The sequence below is a fragment of the Syngnathus acus genome, chromosome 1, assembly GCF_901709675.1.
Source record: "Syngnathus acus chromosome 1, fSynAcu1.2, whole genome shotgun sequence".
In the NCBI taxonomy this organism is placed as follows: domain Eukaryota; kingdom Metazoa; phylum Chordata; class Actinopteri; order Syngnathiformes; family Syngnathidae; genus Syngnathus; species Syngnathus acus.
In genome coordinates this window covers 9,676,847-9,698,944 of record NC_051087.1, presented here as the reverse complement: position 1 = coordinate 9,698,944, position 22,098 = coordinate 9,676,847, and the positions used below count along the sequence as shown (strand labels likewise).

The window sequence follows — 22,098 nt, the reverse complement described above, 5'->3', positions numbered from 1 at the left end:
CCTCCTGCTGCTGGCATATGCCAGCCATTCCTGAGAGCAGGAGTGGAATATAATGATCGGTCTCATATTGTTTAGGTTTTGTTTATGCTTAGAATGAATAAATGACGCGAAACAAATGAGGTGAATATGAATCTACTGTAAAGCCATCTTCTTTTCCTTCACAGTACTTAAATGAACATGACAATTCTCAGAACAAAAAAAAAAAAAAAAATGTGTGCATGCCACTGGTACCCAAAGGGAAACACTTTACCACTATGCATTGTCAACTTATAGTTATCGCAGTTACACTTGGCTCTAACAATTCCGTTTGAGGTGGTCGACTGTATTTTGTTGTCAGCTCACCATGTAGCCATGTGCCCGGTTGTTTTTGTTGACCTTCCATGTATTTGTGCATGCAGGGAGTGGTTGGTCACCTTGCAAGTGACTCTCAAGTGATTTATTAACTCTGAGTTGGGTGAAGGTGGGGGCTTACATCATCCGCTATATACCCAGGACGTTGGGCTAAACACAGAGCACAATTTATAGCCATCCGTTTCAACTGTTTTTATAATCGTGAACACCTATAAAAGTTCCTTTAAACAAACTGAATCTTCCAAAACATTCCTTGAGTTGGGACAATGACTCCTGAAAAAGAAGGGGGTCGCGTTATAGAATGAGACACAAAGCAGGTAGAGACACTTCACTTGGTGAATAAAACATGTCTACTCGCGCGAGAAACTATGAAAGATCACATATGCACTCAACGAAACACAAAGACGCCGCTGTTGGCAGCACAGAAAGCTATTCCTGGCTCCGTTTAGTCAGGAATGACATCCACCTGCGTTTAAATCAAGTAAATATCACCAGAGAAGATTTCAATATGGAGTAACACTGATTTGTTGAAGTCGTCTTAAAAGGTGGCAGGGAGAACCCTAAAACACTGAACTCAAAAAAGGGACATTTTGATTTTGGAATTCCAAATTTGGCACACACACAAACGCGCTTCCAGCTGAAGAGAAAGCTGTTGCACCAACAGTTTGAAACGTGTGCGTGACTGAGTGTTTACTTTTGAATATGAGGTGAATAGTGGTGGCCATTGAGAGGCCTGGAGACACCCTGCCAGGTCTTACAACTGCTTCGTCTGAATGTAGGAGAGGCAAGACAGAAATTGGAACTCACTGGTGGCTGCTCAAATCACACGTAACGACAATTCGCTAACTAAATCTAATCTAACCAGTGATGCTGGAATTCCGGGCGAGTCTGAAGGTCTAGTAATCAATATCCGCAATGGGAAGGAATGCAGTTCATGTTTGTTTCCCAACAAGTGAGTCAGTCACACATCAGACGTGACTAAGAGGGCTAAAAGGGTGATGAATGTTGTCGATTTCATTTGGCTGCTTGCCTTGAGCTTACCACTGTCACAAACAATTAACCGATCTCAGTCAAATCAAATACATCTGTTTGAATGAAATACAACGACTGTAGCAACCATCAGCCGACTTAATAATTGGAGAAGTGAAGAAGCAGTTCCCGCATTTTTCCTTTGTCTTCTGTAATGTGCACAGGCTCACACAGACGTTTGTCTTGGGTGTGTAGAAATGATAAATTGTGACTAACAGTGGCCAGGAAATTCTTTTTGTTTTAGTGTCCATTTGTCCCAATTTCTGTCAATGCCTCCACCTTGGACTGGAGACTGCATTTAAAAGAGGGGAAAAAAAGTGGTTCAAGTCCACGCAAAATATTTGTTCCAAGGCTTCGCCAGGACAATGTACACAATCCACACAGATATTTCCAGTCAACATTACCATCCGTTCTACAATATCGGAATTACACATGACCTTTACACAGTCTATTAATTTAGCACCCTCGTCAGGGGTCGTCACAGCGATAAAGTTGGCGCACTTTTACACCCGATGCCCTGGGAGGACGACGTTATGTCGAGGTAACATTTGTTGATATTTCAAAAATGATGACAAGATTGGGAAATTTCTAAGATTGGGTCATTTTCCATGCCTTCAGATACACTATTTAAAGTCAGAAAATCAAATTGATGAATCATATTGCACTTGCTACATTCATCTATTTACAATTAGTCCTCTCATAATGCCACAAAATGAACTAGCAGCAATTTAACACTTTAAAAGCTGGTTAGTAGAGCAACTTCCACATCTGTTTCTATTCTCACAAGGCCGCACCCCTTAAAGGCACACAAACAACATGTGCAGTAATTGCACTTTATAAAATGAGTTTAATGCTTTACATTGATTATACACTACCGTGCAAAAGTTTGGGGTCACCCAGACAATTTAGTGTTTTCCATGAAAACTAACATAATTGCACAAGGTTTTCAAGGGTGTTCTAATCATCCATTAGCCTTCTAACACATTAGCAAACAGTGCACTGTTAGAACACTGGATGGATGGTTGTTTGTAGATATTGCATTAAAAAAACAGACATTTGCAGCTAGAATAGTCATTTACCACACTAACAATGATTAGTTTCATGTTATCCTCATTGAAAAAATAGTGATTTGATATTAAAAATAAAGACATTTCTAAGTGACCCCAAACTTTTGAACGGTAGCGTATTTTATTCCGTTTTTACACAATATGCATAGGACATTTGAAAGCAACCACAATTTTGTAGGCTAGATTGAAATCCTATCACATAAATAAGTAGATCATTGAATCGAAGCACTTTTATGATCTGAAAAGAATACATTTACTAGAAGATTAGCAATATGTGTAACATAATATGCACGCGAGAGAGTGTGCACTACTCACTGTATTGAAGTTCCAGACCCGCTTAAAGGAGAGCCTCTTTCTCAAACTCATCCTGCTGCCTACTGACTATTTCATTTACATGTTGCTCACAAAAACACACAACACACTCACACATTGCACTGGGACACCCACTGAGCTTCTTCTGGAGATCTTTAGAACAGGAAACCCATGTAGGCATCTACCATGGATGAAACCAGGGTTTTGCACATCTGTCACACACATGCACATATACTCACACACACACACTGAACTAGAAGGTAAAGCTGCTGGTGAGCCAAAACATTGCTAACATATCAGTTTTCTCTTATTACGTCCCAAGGCTGACACAATCTATGTTTAACCGACAAACTGACCAGGAAGTTCCATTCTCTCGCAGTCTCTCACATGCATACACGCACACACACAAACGGCTTGTTTCCATAGAGACACGCCCCGACCAGTCAGTGTGAGCTGAGGAGGAGGAGGGAACAAAGGTTAGTCTGCCAATCCTGTTCCAGCACAGCCTTCAGCTCTCCAGCCTCTACTTCTGACCTCCCTTTTCAAATCACAGCCTCATTTCAAGACCAACATTTTTTCTCAATTACAAATGAAAATGACGTATTAATGTTTCAGCTTGTGAGACGTTTTTGTGGTTAAAGGCTATATAATTAAATTTGACTTGACGAAGCTGCTTGAAACAATTGCAATGCATCATGCAAGTATGTCTTTTTTTGGTTCTATAGAAAACACTTTGGATGAGCAATATTTGTTTTCATTATATTAGAAATAAATCTAAATTTAACTTAAAGAAAGTCAACTTTCCACAAGACATAGAGTACACACACAACTCACCCTCACTCACTCACTCACTCACCCAGAAACAAAGACTGAATGCCTGACGTGTTCTTGTACTGCATCCTCCAAAATCAAATGTGTGTGCTCCTGCTACAATTTATGTGACATTCTCTTTCAAATTATGCTCACTCCGATGAGCTCAACTTTTTCTGTGGACATCCATGTGGGTGGTAAACATTTCTACAGCTGGAGAAACCTTTGTTGTTTTCACTTATTTTAATAGGGGCACATTATAGCTCCAAAATTGACGGGAAGACTTATTTTGTGCTGTTGTAGTCAGACAATATTATGATCAACTAGATTCTGTTGTGTGCCGTCACTTTTTCAAAACACAACGCACTCGAACACCACCAGTTGCACAAAGACCACAATTCAAGTGCAAGTGGCCTTTAAGCCAACACCACACTCCCCTAATTTCCTGTTTTTGGATGTTGAGTGGGACTATAAAGTCAATGCATACTTATGCAATACATTGACTAACTCAATATTGACATTATCACCTTTTTTTTCTCCTCTTGCTGGGACGGGATCTAAATCGTCAAAAGCATCGAAAAGGTGATGTTCTCTGTTTTTGTTTTCCATTGCTAGCTTTTCACTTCTTAGCTCGGAATGCTGAGGTATGATGAAGTTACCCTTCCACAATTCCTGTCTCATAGCAACATCAGTGATGGCTCCTGCATGCAGCGCACACCACCACCACCACATCATGCGCATGGAGGCAAAGCACATTGCCACAGTCTTGATGACGCAGGCTTTGACCGGTACAAACGCCACCCTCAACCCTCTCGAGTTAATTGCATGAACCAAATGAAAATAGGAAAAGAAACGGGATAATGTACAACTACATTGGTGGGAGTTTAATCACAGCGTATGAATTTTGTTAGACAATCATCAGGTTGCACAGGAGTGACTGCCTCAGGTGGTTACTCGTAAGTCATTATAATGTCAAGGATGAATAAACTCAATTGGGCAATCATTTGTTCCAAGGAAAAAAAAAAACATTGCTGCACTAAAAGCAGATGAGAATAGTGGAAGCCAAATGAGTAAAGTGTTGCTTGAGTGGGCAAGAAGATGTGTGTTAAAGCGTTCACAGGCTGGAAAAGTAGCTTTGTTTGGGAAAATTAGAGAGCCATCAATCTTACGGATCCATTTTGGCAATAGCTTCAATTATCCCTATTGAGTTGTTTTTTTTTTTTACTGACTTGCAAGTTCGTCTGAAAAAAACGCCAACAGTGCCCTCTGCTGCTGGAATTAAAGCATAACCTGAGACCGCTTGCTAATAAGGTTTAGCGTAGAAAAAAAGAAAAAGGTTACAAATGATTAGATATTCAGCCTTAATAATCCTAAAATGGTAAGTCGCAGATCATACCGAGTCAATTCAGATTCAACTCAATGGCAGATGCGATCTCACAGTCACACAGTTGTTTCCTAGAAAGCCCACTTATCAGTCTTCCTAAAATAGTCAGCCCGAATCATTTTTCCCCATTTGTTTTTGAAAAAAAACCACACAAAAATGGAAGCGAATACTGATAACATTGATAAAATCTTTCCATTTCAGGAGTAGAACTGAATGATCTGTTATCATGGGGATGTACGTAGCTGATGTTAGCAGAAGTGGTCAAGGTCATGAGGAGATGTTTAAGGCTATTTCTTTTTTTCTGGCAGAGTGTGTGTGTGTGTGGGGGGGGGGGGAGGGGTTAAATTCTGACTGCATTATTTGTAGAAAGATAACACTATGCAACTATCATATGATTAACTTCTATTAAAGCGAGCGCAAAATTCTACTTGGTATTATATCGTAATAGACTATAGACTCGTGTGTGTGTGTCCGTCAAAATGTCGTGAGGCAAAGGTTTTCATACATCTCCCTGTTGCGCACAAAAGGAACACACACTGCAGCAAGTGACTTATCACATGGCAACGCTTGATTGTGCTCTTGAGGTGAACTGCACCCATCTGGCACTTGTTGAGGGGGAAAAAAAAGAGGTACTTGTCTTCATCTAAAAGTGGAGCCTGCATCTGATGTTGAGCCGGCCATCCTGAGGTGTTTCGTGTACAGGAGCAGTTTTGACTCATCATCTGATTTGCCTTCCCTACAAACACTTTTGGTCCCAGGGGTAATCACGAGGAACACACACAAAAACAAGTAATGTGTGTGCGGGTCACTTATCTTTGGGCATTACATTGTGTGATCGTTCCTTTTTAGAAGGGTATGAATGGGCTTCTCTTGATAGAAGAAGCGTTTAGGGCACAGGGGTCAAACTCCAGGCCCGGGGGCCAGATACGGCCCGCCACATCATTTTATGTGGCCCGCGAAGACAAATTGCGCATCAAATTCGTGTGTCATTACTAGAATTGCAAATTGTCTTCACTTCTAATAATATCTTTTTTTTTTATATTTGACCAGTTTTTACTCATCTGATTTGAAAACGAGTTATTTGTCAGTTTGTTTTGTAGCTTTTACTGTATATAATATGGGGTGCCCATACATTTATTTGGGTTGACAGTCATAATGGCCCTCCGTAAAAAGCTATGACGACAATGCGGCCCGTGAAAAAAATGAGTTTGACACCCCTGGTTTAGGGGATTATGGCCTGTTGCATAAACACAGAAGAACTGCAAACTATTTTGTCACTGCTGCATTTTGTGAAATTAAAATAGATTCTGCCCTAGTTTGTACCCGAGAGCAGAGAATGACTGACACCTTTAGATGATGTGATTTGGACGACGAACACATCCAATGCATAACTGAGCGTGTTCTCTCTTGTTGCTTTCCCAGACTAAAGGTGGAAATCAACAGGTTGCTGAAACGCTGTCAAAAACTGCTCTGTGATTGGATTGCACTGGTCACGTGACCTGTCATTCCAAAGCGGAGCAGTGCAACTAAAGTTTCAGAATGGTTTTTAATGTGAATAATCATGCACTTCATCACAAGACCAATGGGACAGATTTAGGAAGTTAAGCTAACGACCATAATATTGAACTGACATCACACTTCATAAGACAATCAGTATCAATGTGCGACTGGTTAAAGAGACTTCATTTGTAGGATCACACCCCACCACACACACACGCACACACACACACAACACAATTACTCACTGGTTGAGAGGTCGTTTCTGAGTCCCCACTCAAAGTTTTCTGCTCCATGAAGAAAGACACGAGTAATTCCCAACACTACATGTGAGAGTTTCCCAAGGTGCGCGTTGCTTTCAGCCAAATAGGTGTGTGCACTGCGTGCACGTTAAAGCTCGATGGCGTCTAAGAGTCCAAGCCGCTCCAGAACGTCACTGTTACTAGATGCCCTTTGCAACTTGCTTGCGCTTTCTCATCTTCCTGCTCCTCTTCCTCCTTCTCGCTCTATCGTCTCCGTCGCCCTGCCTCTCTGCTCTCACCCTCCTCTTTCTTTGTATTGCCACCCACCCTTGTGTCATTCCTATTCCACCCACACTGTTGTGATGTGAGAGGCATGCACATACACACTAATCAGATGCAGAATGCGAGGCACGGCAGAAAAGGGAGACCTCCGCCTTGACAGAGCCCCCCCCAGCCCCCACCTCTCTCCACCATACAACCCCCAACACATATATGCTCAGCTCTGAGTGAATGCCTTACCCTCGGTGCCCTCGTCTGTTATCTCATTAGTATGCCCCATGCACAAGTGACATTCGTGACAGAAGGGGGAAAGGGAGGGAGGATTGGATGAATCCAGTTTGATCCTTCCTGAGGACCAAGAGATGACAGAGCAAACAGAAGAAGAAGAAACAGCAGAGTGGATGGCACAGGTCACTCAACCGGCAGAATGATCACACCGTACAGAAGAGTTGAGAAGTAGCTGCATTCCACAACATGCCTTGACATTGACACACACTGATGATACACACACTCACACCCCCACTTATAACCCTGCCTAGGAAGGACCCTGAGGCGGGGAAAGTGGGTGCAGCACTACTTCACTTTGAACTGAAAGTTAGTTCTGTATTGATTTTTAATGGGGACCACCATCGATCAGTCAAAGCACCAACACAAGTCGTTCCACCTTTCGCAAAAGTAAAACTATGAAGCAGCTCTGTAAATATTAGTAGCAGTTCATGATTGTTTTAAAAAGTAAAAAAACACTCACGCCCTGCACGAATATTTACTTGAAACATGATAGTTTAAAATAACCATAAAGCTTATTTTCAATAAATGACATTATTGTCGTTCATGTCAACATTTTTAATCTAGAGAGAGGCTAAACCCACTGAAAAAAACAATGTTGTATTTTGTGTATTCTATGTAAAAACAAACACCCCGAGGGGTTATGGCACCCAACAACCACAGTGACCACAGCGGATTCATCTTGAGCGAGCGCCTCCATGTTGCTGATCCCCACCAACTCCAGAACAGAACAACATTGCAGGTTGTGGGGGAAATATTAGAAATCGGCCTTGCGATCAGCCAATTGTGTGCACTGTAAGCCACTTAAATTTGTGCATTGAACCCTAAAATTGTTTTTGTTTTTTTCCCCCTGCTTTCATTGGTGAATCTTGCTTGTAAACAGCTCATACAGCAGTGAACAATTCACCTTGCCATTTTGTGTTCAGCCACTAAGCACCACTTGAACATTGTTTGTGTTGGGCGGTGGCCTTTCAATAATTCATCCTAATTGATGCACCGAAATAGCAGCTTTGAAGCACTTCTTGAAATAATATCAAGGATCACTGATTGTGAGTCTGTTAAATAATCTCATTGGGTGTTTCATTAGGTACATCTGCATTGAAAAAAAAAAGGAGATTCGGTCTAAGATTTGGATAAAAAATTCTGCCTTTGCAGAGAAAATCAAGCTTGATTTTGACGAACTAGAATGATGGTTACAGGAGAATGAATTCTGATAACCATTTTGTTTGGCAGTTCACAGAAGAATGCATTCACACTAATCGGGAGAAGCTTCATCATGTAACAAGCCAATGACCCAAAACACACTGCCAACACAACAAAGGATTTCATCAGGGGGAAAAAGTCTCAGACTGGCCAAGTCAATCACCAGAGCTTAACCCAAAAGAGCCTTCATTTGACCTCCTGAAGAGGAAAATGAAAGGAGAAACCCCCAGACACAAACAGGAACAGAACGAGGCTGCAGTAAAGGCATGGAAAAGACAAATTAATAATAATAATAATAAAAAAGAAAATAACAGTCTGGTGAAATTAAAGGGCTGCAGTATTGCAAGAAAGAGTTTTTACAACAAATATTTTTTCACTTTAAGTTAATTTAATAATGTCTGTTTCAATATATTTTCTCTGTTGATAGGCTTCAAACAAAAGTTGTGCTGTCAAACAAATACTTATCTCGTGGTCGGTAAATATCTTGCTACTGCTACAGCACTTGCTGGCTTTGGTGTAAAAATCTTAATAAGATGACTCAATGCTCTGGGGAAGTCCAATGTAAAGTTGAGTCAATAGCGTGAATGTCTAATATTGACCACAAGAGCGGGGAAAGCTATATTTGCAGGCAACTTGAAGGAAGGATTTCACTGGCATAACCGCAATGATGTCATGCTCACTCATGCAGTTCCACTTACATTACAAAAAACAACATTTAGAAGCAGGATGGGTTGGAGTGTATGTGTGTGCATGTGTGTGTGTGTACAGTATGCAATCAGATAGTATATAGCTTCCTTATTTGTGTTTCAGAAAGGAATTCATTATCTTATGTACAAACATAGTGTGCGTGTGCGTGTTTGCATGTGTCTTGTGTGTATTTGCACCGTGCATATGTGCTTTTGTGTTGAAGCCATTCGAAAGACCAGTTTGTTGCTGATCGGAGCTCATTAGGCGTGCCAGATATGTTTGAGCTGCCCCTCTCCAAAACACAAACGTGAACACGAACATGCACACACACGCGCGCGCGCACACTCGCCATGGTCAACACAAACACAAAGCTGTCTCTGTCTGTGCATGAGCACAAAGAGAGAAAGGCCTAATGACCGGAAGAAAAAGGTAAGATAACGAGGGAGGCAGGGGCAGAGGACAGAATACTCAATATAATAATGTCATCCATTATTGTATAAAAATAGTGGGAATAACAATGGTGCCTTCGAGATAAATAAATACCACATCACAGGGAAAATATTTTACTTGAAAGGCAGATTTAAAACTAATGGCATCCCAGTGACTTTGCTATGCAATTCTACAATGGAGCCCAAACATGGAAAAGGGGAAAATTCCACTGTGCCCAAACAGCCACTGGACAGCGGAAATATTTCACTGTCCTCTGATCTCTATCTTAGGAGGACATAGTACGAGCAAAACTGTTGTTGTGAATTACACTTAGTCTCTATCTCACTCCCCAGCAGACAACAGTCGATGAAAACAGAGTTTATGATGTTTACCTCGATTTGACGACAACGTGCAGAATTACTCTGTTTGTTAAGATCTGATGAGCTAATGCCTGGATTCATGACAACAGATGCTCATTAGGTGCACAATCAATATCATTAATGATGCCTTCAGGGGTGGGGTGAATGCAGCAAGCAAGTTTGTGACAAAATAAATTTAAAAAAATTGTACAAAGATAATGATTTGATTTTTAATAGTATTGATTAAACAATATGTGTATTACTGTGGTGGTAGTTGGTAGGCAGTTAGAGGTGTATCATATTGAGAGCTCTTTGTCGTGGTGCATTCCAAAGAGATGAAAAGTTGACAAATGTCAGAAAAGTGAAACAAATACTGTGGTGTCTAAAAAACATTCAATGCCCAATTGTAGAATTCAATATTGATTGATCAGAACATCTGTGTTTTGCTTTTTGGGATATTGATTCGTGTCTTTATCTTTAAAATAAGAAAAAAAATCTTGAATGAAAATTTGATGAGTGTCTTTATACTTAACATAAGAAAAAATAAAAATCTACACTGCTCTTAGCACACCCACATCCATCTTAGAAAAAGTAATGAGAACTAAGGATTTTGTTTTAAAACTTTCCGTACAAATTACATTAAAAATTCAAATGAATTTGTTTTCTAAAACCTATCGTGAATAATTCCGAAAATGTGAAATTTCCGGTTTGTTACAGGAAAGTTTGTTTCAAAATATGAACAAATTAGTTAGACAAGCTTCCAAACTGAGCTAACAGATTCCACCGTCAGCCGTATTATTTCGTCTACGTTCATCCCAATTTCTTTGAGGTCAGACCTCATGAGCTCCCGGTGGGATCGTTGTTTGCGGAGGTTGCCGTGGCGTGTTGTAAGACAGAAATAAAGAGAAAATAATGATGTGGATTATGAAAACAAATATAGTTAAAAACCCCAAAGTTGGGATGTTGTGTAGTACAAAAATTAAAACACATACCTTCATTGGAATTGGGTATCTAAAATGATCAACAGAAGTTTCTTTGTTGAAGCTACACAGATAAGTCGAATTATTATTTACCCCAGGGGCTTTAATGATAAACAGTAACGGCAATCAAACATAGAATCTTCTAAATCCCACTACATTAATCTGAAAGTGTACAGTACATGGTGTCGCTCGCTGTAGGCTGGTTTGTCCACAACTGTGTGCATGTTGCCATGGTGATATGAAAAGAGGGCTTGAGGTGTCATGTGATGATGCGCATGAGCTGCTATTATTAGAAAGAGCTGGTGCACATGTGGCTCAAATGTGACGATAGCACTCAGACGAAACTCGAGTGTTGCAATAACACGAGCCATTTGTCTGCAGATGTACAGAGTAAGTAGTCAGACAGACAGACAGACAGACAGACACATATGCTCCTACCTCCAGATCATCCAGGGAGCGGGCCAGGCTGAGACGTTTGGAACGTCCGAAGGAGCGTCTGCCTGAGGAACGCTGGGGGAGAGGAGGGAAACCCATTGTCAGACCTCGGAAGCGACCACCCTGAGGAGAAAAAAGACACAGGTGTTACACCCAGGTGGGGACAATATTGAATGTCTGGGAAGCAAGACGGAGTCTTTGAGGTTACCATCTATCCGTTGTGGAGAAGAGATTTTGAAAAAGCATCCTAAAAGCAAACCCCGCCACGAGGGTGTTGTGAACAGACAAACTTGGCTTCATCAGAAAATGAATGTAAAAAACTTTTAGTGCTCTTTTCTCCATCTTAGACTTGCAGTTGTTAAGTTCTATTGAAGCCATGAACCCTACATGCTTTAATTTAATATAATTTAATAGCTTTTTGGCAACTTGAGTGAGCAGTAATTTTCATTACTGCAGGAGTAATGGCCAAGGTTCCCCTTTGTAAAGGCACCAACCAGTTAGGCACATAAGCTGAAAGTGTTGTGGACACAAAAATATTCAGCCTTTGGATAAAAGTACATGCACACACACACAGCCAACATCCACGCACACTTTACAACCCATCTGGAAATGTGTGCCGCGGGGTCTGCCTCTGCACATCTCTATCATCCTTTAAAAAAAATGGCTATTGCCACGCTTTGTCCATTCACCTCCTAGAGTTGTGTTAAACAATCTGATCCAAAACTATTTTGCCAAAATAACCAGCATAGACCAACATGGTTTGTGCTGCTTTTAATGGCGTCTCCAACACGAACAAAACATCAGAAGCAGCAAAGCAAAACTGTCAAAATATTGTAACAACAGCATGCTGGTGTTGCTGCTTGGCTTTGGCTTAGTAGGTAGTGCACCAGAAGTCTTCCTCTCTTTTTCTGCCCAGAAGACATAAGTGCTCTCCTGCCTGAACATCTTGGCTGGACCAGGATAAGCAATAGAAAATGGTCAGATAACATTAGTCAAGCCTACCCACTCAAATTTAGATGTGCAGCATACAAAAGGGTCATTATTATCTCTACTGAGAGTAGGTTCTTGTAAATGTCAATTCACTTGCTGCAAAGTGGTCAAATGCCCTCCATTGTTCGCAATTGCTATGACTTTGGCTGGTGTGGAGGCAACTCTATTTACGCAAGCAGTCCCCTTTTTTCCTCCCACTGAAATGTTAAATTCCACATTCGACGCAGGCATGTGCTTGTGCCTGCGTTATTGCATGCACAGTCTGTTGGATTCCAGTCAAATGGTAAAACCACACATTCACAAATACTGGAAGATGAGATAGTCAGTGCCGTGTGTTTATACTGAATCATCCAATTGTTTGAACAGCATGACGTTGTACTTTTCTATTAATTATATTCTTGATCTAGATATATATATATATATATATATATATATATATATATATATATATATATATATATATATATACACAAAGTATATTTAACAGAAATGTACAACATAACATCCATACAAACACACTGGAGATGGATTTACTATCGATGTAGCAAACCATTAACTGGAGAGAAAAGCAAAAACCAAGCAGCTGTTCCATTTAGTCATAAACTGCTGCCTAATATGTCCATGAGATTAGTCAACGGGTCATCAAGATTTACTGTTCAGAGCCATCAAACAATGATGTAACCCATAAACCAAACAGAAGTCTTTCGTTGCCTTCACATTTCCACTAAAAACTCTTCATATTGTATGTTTGTTCTTTTGTGCTGGGGAAACTAAACAACTGAACAGTCCTCGTAAATACTATTACAAAGGCCGATTCGCCCACAGTGCAGGAGAGGACATATAAAGATAGATTCTTGATTGATGAATGCCCTTTGAGAAATGAATCAATGAACACCAAGATGTGACTACCTAATCAGTGACCAAATCAAATAGCGTGCCAGTAAGTACGATAAACACTTTGGATTCATATTTCTGTTTGATCATCTCGGTTGACGTGACTAAGTGCCTCGGGATGTGCTTTGATTAGAGCCTTTTTTACAAAAAAGGCATTTAAAAATGTGGCTTGTATTGATGCAACTGATCTGTCTTGCTCAAACACACACACACACACACACACACACACACACACACACACACACACACAAATAAAATAGAAAGGCGGAAGAGAAAAGAAGTCAAAACAGGGATTCAGTCAGTAGTTCAGTCATTACTGTAAACTAGACTATGATGGCTATTTTTTACTTAATGGATACCCACCTAACTGTAAAAAATATCATCAGCATTATTATTGTGGCTGGTTAGCATATCTACCTCACAGTTCAGAGGTCGTGTGTTCAAATGGGAGCTCTGGCCTTCATGTGAGGGGGTTTGCATGTTCTCCCTGTGCCTGTGTGGCTTTCTTCCAGTGAATCTGGTTTCCTCCAACATTCCACAAACATGCATACTGATTTATTTGTGGCCTGTGCTTGGCTGGGAACACGTGTACTATGCCTCTTGCCCAAAGTCAGCTAGGTTAGGCTGCAGCCCATCCCTGACCCTTGAGAGGATACAGCGAGACTGACATCGTTATCATCATATTCATCATTGCTTGCAAACTGATCATCTTACGGTCATGAAATGATGTCTAAATAACATCAGATAATAATTAAGTCCAAAATAATATTAAAGTAAAAAAATACTTTCTGTAGAAACTTTGTTCCATCTTAAAGATAAGGAAGCAGTGCCACCATGTGGTATTGCATAGTAAATTGCAGCCAGTTGGATTAAAAAAATCAACACATAAAAAAAGACCACACAAGCAATACATTAGTAGTGCACAGTGTAACTATTTTTTTTCTTAATCTGGGTAGCACCACCCTCAAAAACTGTGACTCCACTCTCCCCATGAAGGATACTGAACTAAAAAAAGAGTTCACGTCCACCTTCCTGTAAGCTCTCATAAACGCCCCCAGCGGCCTTGAAACACTTCCTCTGATTGTGGTCTGTGGTCCCTGGGACTAGGAAGAAGCAACATTATGGTTCGATATGTAGGAAGTATCCATCCACAGCTATGGCTTAATAATGATTATGAGAAAAACAGCATTTGCCACAAATGTTAATGATGTACTTACTTGCCACCACATCACAAGAGCTGCGTGACAACTCAAGTGTTTCAGATGACCAAAGAAAAGAAAAGAAGAAAATCAAAAGTACTAGGTCTTAATGTTATTCTTGTTCAGTGTTTTGTTCCTGATATTTAAAGTTTAAAAGCGGTTCAGATAATGAATGGATGCCTGTTTAAATGTTTAATTTTCTTTCTGGTAAATGTTGTGTAACAAAGACAAGTTCAGTTTTTACTTTGATTTATCTGGATTCATATTTTTATAAAAATGTATGTTACCTATTCATTATCAACATTCATTTTTATGTTCATTTTGAGTTAAAAAGAAGAAAATGTATCAGAAATCAATGTTGAAATTAAGGAAACAAAATGATTTTCATGAAATAATTTGTTGTGTTACATTCTACTTTTGGAGAACACACTTGAGCTCTTGCAGTTGGACTGAATGGCATTTTTGTTTCCAGTGGCTAAATGAAGTAATCCAGTCTTCTTAGTCATTATTAATAACAGTTGAGAATAGTTTTGAAGAACATGAACAAGATTGGTAACCTGGTCCACTCTCTCATCTCACTGGTAATTTGCATCATGTCCAGTTTCTTAAGCCTTTCTCTGTGCATTCAAGACTTGTCGGTGTGCCCGTGTGCTCAACAAAAAAGTACGAACATTGTACTGTAATGTCATGTAGGGTCCGCATGATACCTGGGACAACAGTTGGGACTCATTGTCGACTTTTTATGTGACACTGGTCTGAAACCCACTCCAGTTGGATGCATTAGCACGTGAAACAGGTGGTTTTCACGTCAAGACATAAGTCTGGCTGGTGCATAATGTATGATCTGATACTGGAGCAGCGGGATAAATAACTTAGCAATCTAGTAGAGAGCCAAGTTGTGTGCTCGCGTTACTCACTACGGAACAGGGATCTTGGGTGAGGGTCCGCGCAGGTCACGAAACTTTCACACGGTTGAAAAGTTTCGCATGTCAGTGAGAGGAGCATTTCAGTCAAAAAGCACTGGAGCTAAATAGAAGGCTTTCAGACGGAAGGAGTGATGGGGAGCATTGGCATGAGCGCAGACAGATTTATCACCTCAATAAAGTGCACTTGGACGGACTCTAGTTGAGTAAATTTCCACAGCGGCACTATGTGATGGAGGAGGCTACCTGCTCTCAACACTTCTCATTGCATAGTTAGTTTTAACATAACGTCTTTAAAATCCATCAACAGTGGCACATCCCGTTGTGGAAAAACACAGAATGCTACCAATTGAAAGACAAACGGCAAAGTGAGCAGCGACCAAATGCATTCATCAGGATTAGTTGTTACCTTTTTCTCTGCGTCTTTGGCAGCCCCACGCTTCTTTTCGGGTTCGCTCCTCTCTCTGTCGCCAGCACCAAAAAGTTTCTTGGCCCATTCATCTTTCAGCTTCTGGGTGTGGGTCTGGGCATGTAAAACAGGCGCAGGCTGGCTTCCTCCAGGTGGCGGCAGGTGGTCCCCCGGGACCAGCGGGGCCCGGTAACGGTCGGCCGGGATCTTATTCATGGGTGGAGGCAGGGTGCTGCAATTAGCCGATGACCAGCCGTCAGTGGATTCGGCGTACGACTCTTGATCGCTGCTCAAGCCTTGGAGGTGGTGGTGCTGCTGGTGCCAGTCTCGCAGCACATGGACTGGCAGCCAGCGCTGAGGCTCCACCCCTCCTCCGGTGCCTCTTTTGTCCCCGCCTCCGACGGCTCCTCCCCACTTTCCCTGCGAGTAGTGATGCGGATGGGCCCCTCGAGCGTGTCTAGCGTCGGTGTGCGCCAGCGGGAGGGGATGAGGCAGGTCGGCCAGGTACGCTTCATGGCGGTAGTGGCTATTCCTTATAGCGGGCGGGGGAGGAGGAGGTGGGTGAGAGGCAGCGGCTCCGAGGGTGGGGCTCCAAGCCTGCTGGGAGGAAGGTGGGCTGTCCCAATGACGCGGCCCGGAGACGTGATTGTGGTTAAGTGGCCCTCCCAGGTCAACTAAGAGCACTCTGTTACTCTTCTCCTCAGGTAAAAAGTTCCCAATCCCGCTATCACTATTACTGCTGGTGCTGTGGTTCTGCTGGGCATCGTTATCTGGATCGTGAAAGGCTCTGGCTCGGATGCCCTCAATGTTGTCCCTCATGTCCCGGTAAAGTACAGCCACAAAGTGGAGGAGAGACTGAGAAGTGGGTGGGAATTCCAGGCAGCCTCCCGTGTCTGGGTCAGGGGTACATTCAAAGCCAAACCTCTGGGCCACTCCCACATGTACCTGAGGAAAAAATAAAGAAACACGTGAAATACGGTTGAAGACATCCCCACAACTGTTGAGTGTACTATCCATCTACTTGGGCATAGGTGTCAAACTCAGGGCCCGGGGGGCCAGATCATTTTATATAGCTCGCCAGATCAAATCATGTCAACTCCCATGCTCCTTGCTAAAATATGTACCATTATTTTGTAATAAATAATAAAGTTGAGATTTTGTAAGAATTTTGTGTTACCATGTTTACTGTAATTTGAACAATAACGGAAGAAAATATTAGTTCGGATTTCAAAACTAGTCATTCATCTATTTGTGTGTGTATATTATTTTATATATTTATTTGGTGTCACTGTCATAAAAGAATTCATGACATTTCAAAACAGAATTTCAATTCCAATTTATCAAATTCCATTTGGATAATATTGGTAAATAGCGCAAAGCTATTCTGAATACTCAAGCACTTTTTCGGTTCACACCTGGTGGTGACACAGCTCAGGATCCACAATGAACACGTGGCAAGAAGTCCTCAAACCTCCGTCTTCGTATCGTCCTCTACTGAGGTGACAGTCTTCATCTGCGGCCTGCATGGTGACCAGTCCAAAGAACCGCCGGTCATCAGGACAACAGGCACTGAATGCTAGTTTTTCTGCAGGATATATGGCAAGGATCTGGCCTTTGTCGCTGCACAGGCGCACACTATCATGCATGACCTAGTAGAAAGAGTAGAATGTGCATTAGAAATCTGGCAATACCAGGAAGTGATACTTGAAGGCAAAACAAAAACAAAATCTGATGTTGATCAGGTCCTTCTTGCCAGTTAGTCATGTCACAATTACAAGCACCTGAGAGGAACGTTTCGGTACAAAAGTGTGAGAACTATGCAAGCTAACCTTCATGAGGACCAGAGAATGGATCTTTTGCTCTGCCCTGAGGCGCCTCATGCATCCTCTGATAGCTTGCAGGCTGTCACTCTCCAGGCTGGTGCCCGTGGAGGCCAGCTCAATAGATCCCAGGTAGCCCACAATCATGCCCACATTGACAATGTCTTGATTTGGATCTAGGACCAAGTCCCGCCCATCACAGACATCTATGTACTGCTCCTCGTGGAGGTGGAGATGTCGAAAACCAGAGTCCAGGAAAACCGAGTCGTCATTTAGAACTTGGGCCATCTCCTCCTCAGAGAGCAGGACAGGGTTGCTGTGAGAGCGGGTGGAGTTTCGACATGCAGGAAGCTCGGGATCAGACATCGGACGTGGTTTGGACGATGAGGTATGTCCGGGTCTGTCCTTGTCAGAACTGCTGGACGAGTGGCTGGAATTCTCAAAGATCATGTTGAAAATTCCTCCGGACTGCAACTCCGCCACGACGCGCTCGGCACGGTTGATGCCGAACTGCTTTGAATCCATTTTGGGTCTCAACCAGCCCCCACGAGCTCCGCCAGCAGTCCTGCTGTTATTGTTGACACTGTTGTCGTAGAGGCCGTCCAACTCGTCGTCGCTGGAGCACGAGTCCAGGTAAGCTGCAGCCATAGTGTTGCTGCTATGGTGACGACTGCCAGCGCCACGTTGTTGGTGTCGCTTGTGACGCTCCACTTCACCAATGACCAGCTTTAAAATGCCTGTGCAGCGTCCGATCAATTTGACCACATCTTCATGGGATGCCCTGGAGACGTTGATGTCGTTCACTGAGAGGATGTGGTCTCCTGAACGCAAACCCACATAGTCTGCGGGGCTGCCTTTCAGGATGCAGCCGAGGACACACGGGCTTTGGCCCGAGAGAGTGAAACCGTAACCTGTCCTTCCTCTGGCCACCTCAACAGCCCGGATTCGCCTCTGTTGCACAGAGGGGGGTGGAGGAGAATGGGGCCGGTTGGCCTCATTGCCACCGTGAGGACGTCTCCTTGATGACGTGTCCACTTGGTTGAACATCGTGCCAGAGGATTTTCTCTCATCTATTTGTTCAGAACATTTCAGTGGCTGCCAAGTTGGAGCGTCTTCTAGTCAGAAAGCTCTGCCATCGAGTGGCAAATACAGCAAAGGGGTGAAAATTTGGACTCAGCTCTGGCACAGCCTTCCTAAAGTTGAGCCACCCATCCTGATATTTACCTGCAGAAAAGACCAAACGATAATTAGAATGTTATATACTGAGACTCTTAACTAAAAAACTTGCTACAAATTCAATATAGTTACAAAACTGTCTGCTCCAATGCAAGGAATTTGCTGCAGTACAGAACGAAAAGAGAACTTCTAAAGTCCAACAGAGCTGTTGATGCTTATTTTGAGGAACAATATGAAAACATTTTTATTTGGATGTCACGTGAGCACCATAATCTTGATATTTAAGAATTACCGTGCAAAAACATAATAACTAATTTAAATGAAATAGTCAGCAATTCAAAAACAACTAACTCGCTTGGTTAATTAGGAGTAAATTAAACATAAAAACTACATTTCAAAATGCAAATTGTGTAAACTATTTCATATATTTTACATAGACATTTTGACATTTTGTTTCCCACGGCTACAGCATAAATGACCTGGCCAGTCAGTCCATTTCAAAAACAAACGTGACATCTGAGCCCAATAGTTTACCCATCCCTGATCTCAAGGCACAATTATGTTTTGCTTTGTGTGTATTTTGGTGTTTCTTTTTCTTGGTTGTTGTTGTTGTTGTGATGCTACCCACACAGGGGAATGAAACCGGGAAAGGAACTTTTTGTGATTTATATGCAAATGCTGGCTGGCTGCTCAGCACAGTATGACCATAACAACAACAACAAAAAAAGAATAATGGAATGTACACCACAAAGTCAGCTGCATTTTGTCAATTTGAAGCAACCAACTTTGGATCCACAAGCAGCTGTGAGCCTAAGTGTAAAAAGCCGTTAGTCCATATTGTATTCAAACTGCTGTCAACTGCACAATCTGTATTTTATCTTGGTGATAGATTGTTTGAAATTCAATTTCTGATTCAGAATAATTTAATAATAAAAAACACAGGGAAAGTGTCAATTTCACTTACTTGAATATTTATTTTTTTCTGATGACTCCCAGCATTGAATAAGCAGATATCTGTACTTTACAATAATCATTCATTACTTTATATAGTAAATGGACTGCTTAATCTTGTTTCATCTTCTTCAGAAACATGGTTAAAAAGATGTACAGGGAGAATAGTAATAGTTGGTGAATTATTCTGAACAACCTAGCTGCAATACCTGGAGGGAATGACGTCACACGTTTGGCCAATCAGAGGTGTTTGCACCTTTGCAGGTGCATCCATACAGATTAGTAAATGCTATTGAATTCACTTCACCTTAAAGACTGAACTAGTTACGTTTATTTTTTATTTTCAACAAGGCGTCCCTTCAAGCCCTTCCTCGTAATTGCATTAGTTTAGGCGTTGTCAAGTTATCACGCTAAAAACCCTGGCTTAAAAAAAAACGGGTTGTTCGTGCATATTAACAAACATGTAGTCGAATTCAATGGCCTTGTGCTGAAAATGATACTTTTTATTATCTATTTCGCACAGTTTTAAAGTTTTTCTGAAGTGGCTCGCGCTCCAAAAGTGCAACCACCCATGCTTAAATCTTAGCCCCGCCTTTCCTATCCACAACTTTCTAGAATGGCTGTAACGTTGACAACGGCGGTGTAAACATAGATGGATTTGACCGCCATTGGTTTACACTCATGTCAATCTAGCATAGACAGTTATGTGGAGAAGATGACAAGTTCGAGTGAGAAGTCACAAATAAAACTATCATCGTTGTGTCAAACTTTTGCTGCAAGGGTGTGAAAACAGAAGCTTCTTATTTATATATTTATTTACACTAATAACAGCGTGCATGTAAGAATACAACTTGGGACAGGAAAGCTGAGCGAGCGGGTCGGAAAAAGTCATATTTCTGAGGCTAAATCAGCTAAGTCTAAGGTAGATTACTTTTTTTTTTAAATGACGCAAAAGCGACAAAAGGCGTGCGCAAAGAGTTGGGCGGCCAAGGAAGAATGCCTTACTTGTCGAATGACGGCTCCCAGGTAGTATCCATAGTTGAGTAGCTAGGGACAGTTGGGTCAACTCATGGTCGATGGGTAAACAAAAGAAAAGGCAACACCATCTGGCCAAGTAGCCTTACGAGGAGGAGGACTGGAGGAGGAGGAGGAGGAGGAGGGGGCTCGGTAGTTTAGAGTGGGCTGCTGTGAGGAGGGACTGGATGTGGAAGGAAACATCCAACTCATCCAATAACCTTTAGTTGCTTCACTTCCTTTGGCCCAACTGTCTCGACCTGCATGGTGGATAGAAAAAGTCAACACACAGCAGTCTAAATATGCCACGTTTGGGGGGGTGTAAAAAAAAAAAACAGGAGGGAAAAAATAAAACATTTTCAAGCATTACTGTGTATTGATCTGTTCAATGCAATCAAAACACTCAAGAAGGGGAATAAAACTGAAATAAAGTGTAAACTGGAATAATGTGGCTGCTCTAGTGTGCTCAACCTCTTCAAAATGAACCATTTACATTCAGATGTTAGTCATGTTAGTCAACAGCACACAATTGCCACAATTTAAAGTGTCTTTGGCTAACCCCAACTATATCAGGGGGTTCAAACTCATTTTTGTCACGGGCCGCATTGTAGTCATAGTTTCCTTCTGAGGACCATTATGACTGTCAACTCAAATAAATGTATTATATACAATATAAGCTACAAAATAAACTGACAACTCGTTTTCAAATCAGACTAGTAAAACCAGTTCAAATAATTTAAAAAGATGATTTTTTTTAAAGTGAAGACAATTTGCAATCTTAGTAATGACGCATGAATCTGATTCACAATTGTTTTTTGCGGGCCACATAAAATGATCTGGCGGGCCGTATCTGGCCCCCGGGCCTTGAGTTTGACACCTGTGCTTTAGATGTTCTAGTAGGCATTTTCTAACTTTTTGGGAAGGGGGGAGGTGAGTTCAAGCAGAGGCATGACTATTTGGTGTGAACACCAATTTAGAATTGGTGAGAATTCCTTCCACTATGACTGTCTGAAGAAAAACAGTTCCTAAACTTGTTCCTGCCACCCAGTATGTTGTTCTTCTGGTGATGCATTTGCGTCAAACATAATTGGAATAGGCCGAAAAGTTCAACCAGACCATGACACTCCACGCTTTGGAGGTTTTGCTTGAGAATGACAGTGCAAACAAGAGAGACATCAAGTGCCAAATAAAGCATATGGAAGGTGCCCAGTAATCCACTCCACTTAATGCCTTTTAATCAGTATGACATTAATTACCAGTCACATCAAGTACACCTGGACACTAGGTTATGAGTTCTTTTGAAATGCAATAATGTTCTTTGATTTGCAGGTTCATGTTTGGAATTGCTTATTCTGGAAATGGAAAGCATTGAA

The 22,098-nt window shown here is 41.7% G+C and overlaps 1 protein-coding gene across 2 annotated transcripts in view; it reads right to left on the bottom strand.

Annotated features, from left to right (window-relative positions):
- Positions 1–20,922, bottom strand: part of rgs12b (regulator of G protein signaling 12b) — a 35,752-nt gene extending 14,830 nt beyond the window's left edge. The window contains exons 1-5 of one of the 2 annotated variants that reach the window (XM_037250248.1): positions 20,717–20,922; positions 17,594–18,808; positions 17,180–17,413; positions 15,765–16,709; positions 11,353–11,472 (exon numbers count right to left, since the gene is read on the bottom strand). In XM_037250248.1, the coding sequence (XP_037106143.1) occupies positions 11,353–11,472; positions 15,765–16,709; positions 17,180–17,413; positions 17,594–18,631 (2,337 nt within the window). In that variant the 5' untranslated portion in view covers positions 18,632–18,808; positions 20,717–20,922. The remainder of the gene's footprint in view (positions 1–11,352; positions 11,473–15,764; positions 16,710–17,179; positions 17,414–17,593; positions 18,809–20,716) is intronic. The other variant, XM_037250240.1, reaches the window with a different exon arrangement.
- Between the last annotated feature and the right edge of the window lie 1,176 nt (positions 20,923–22,098).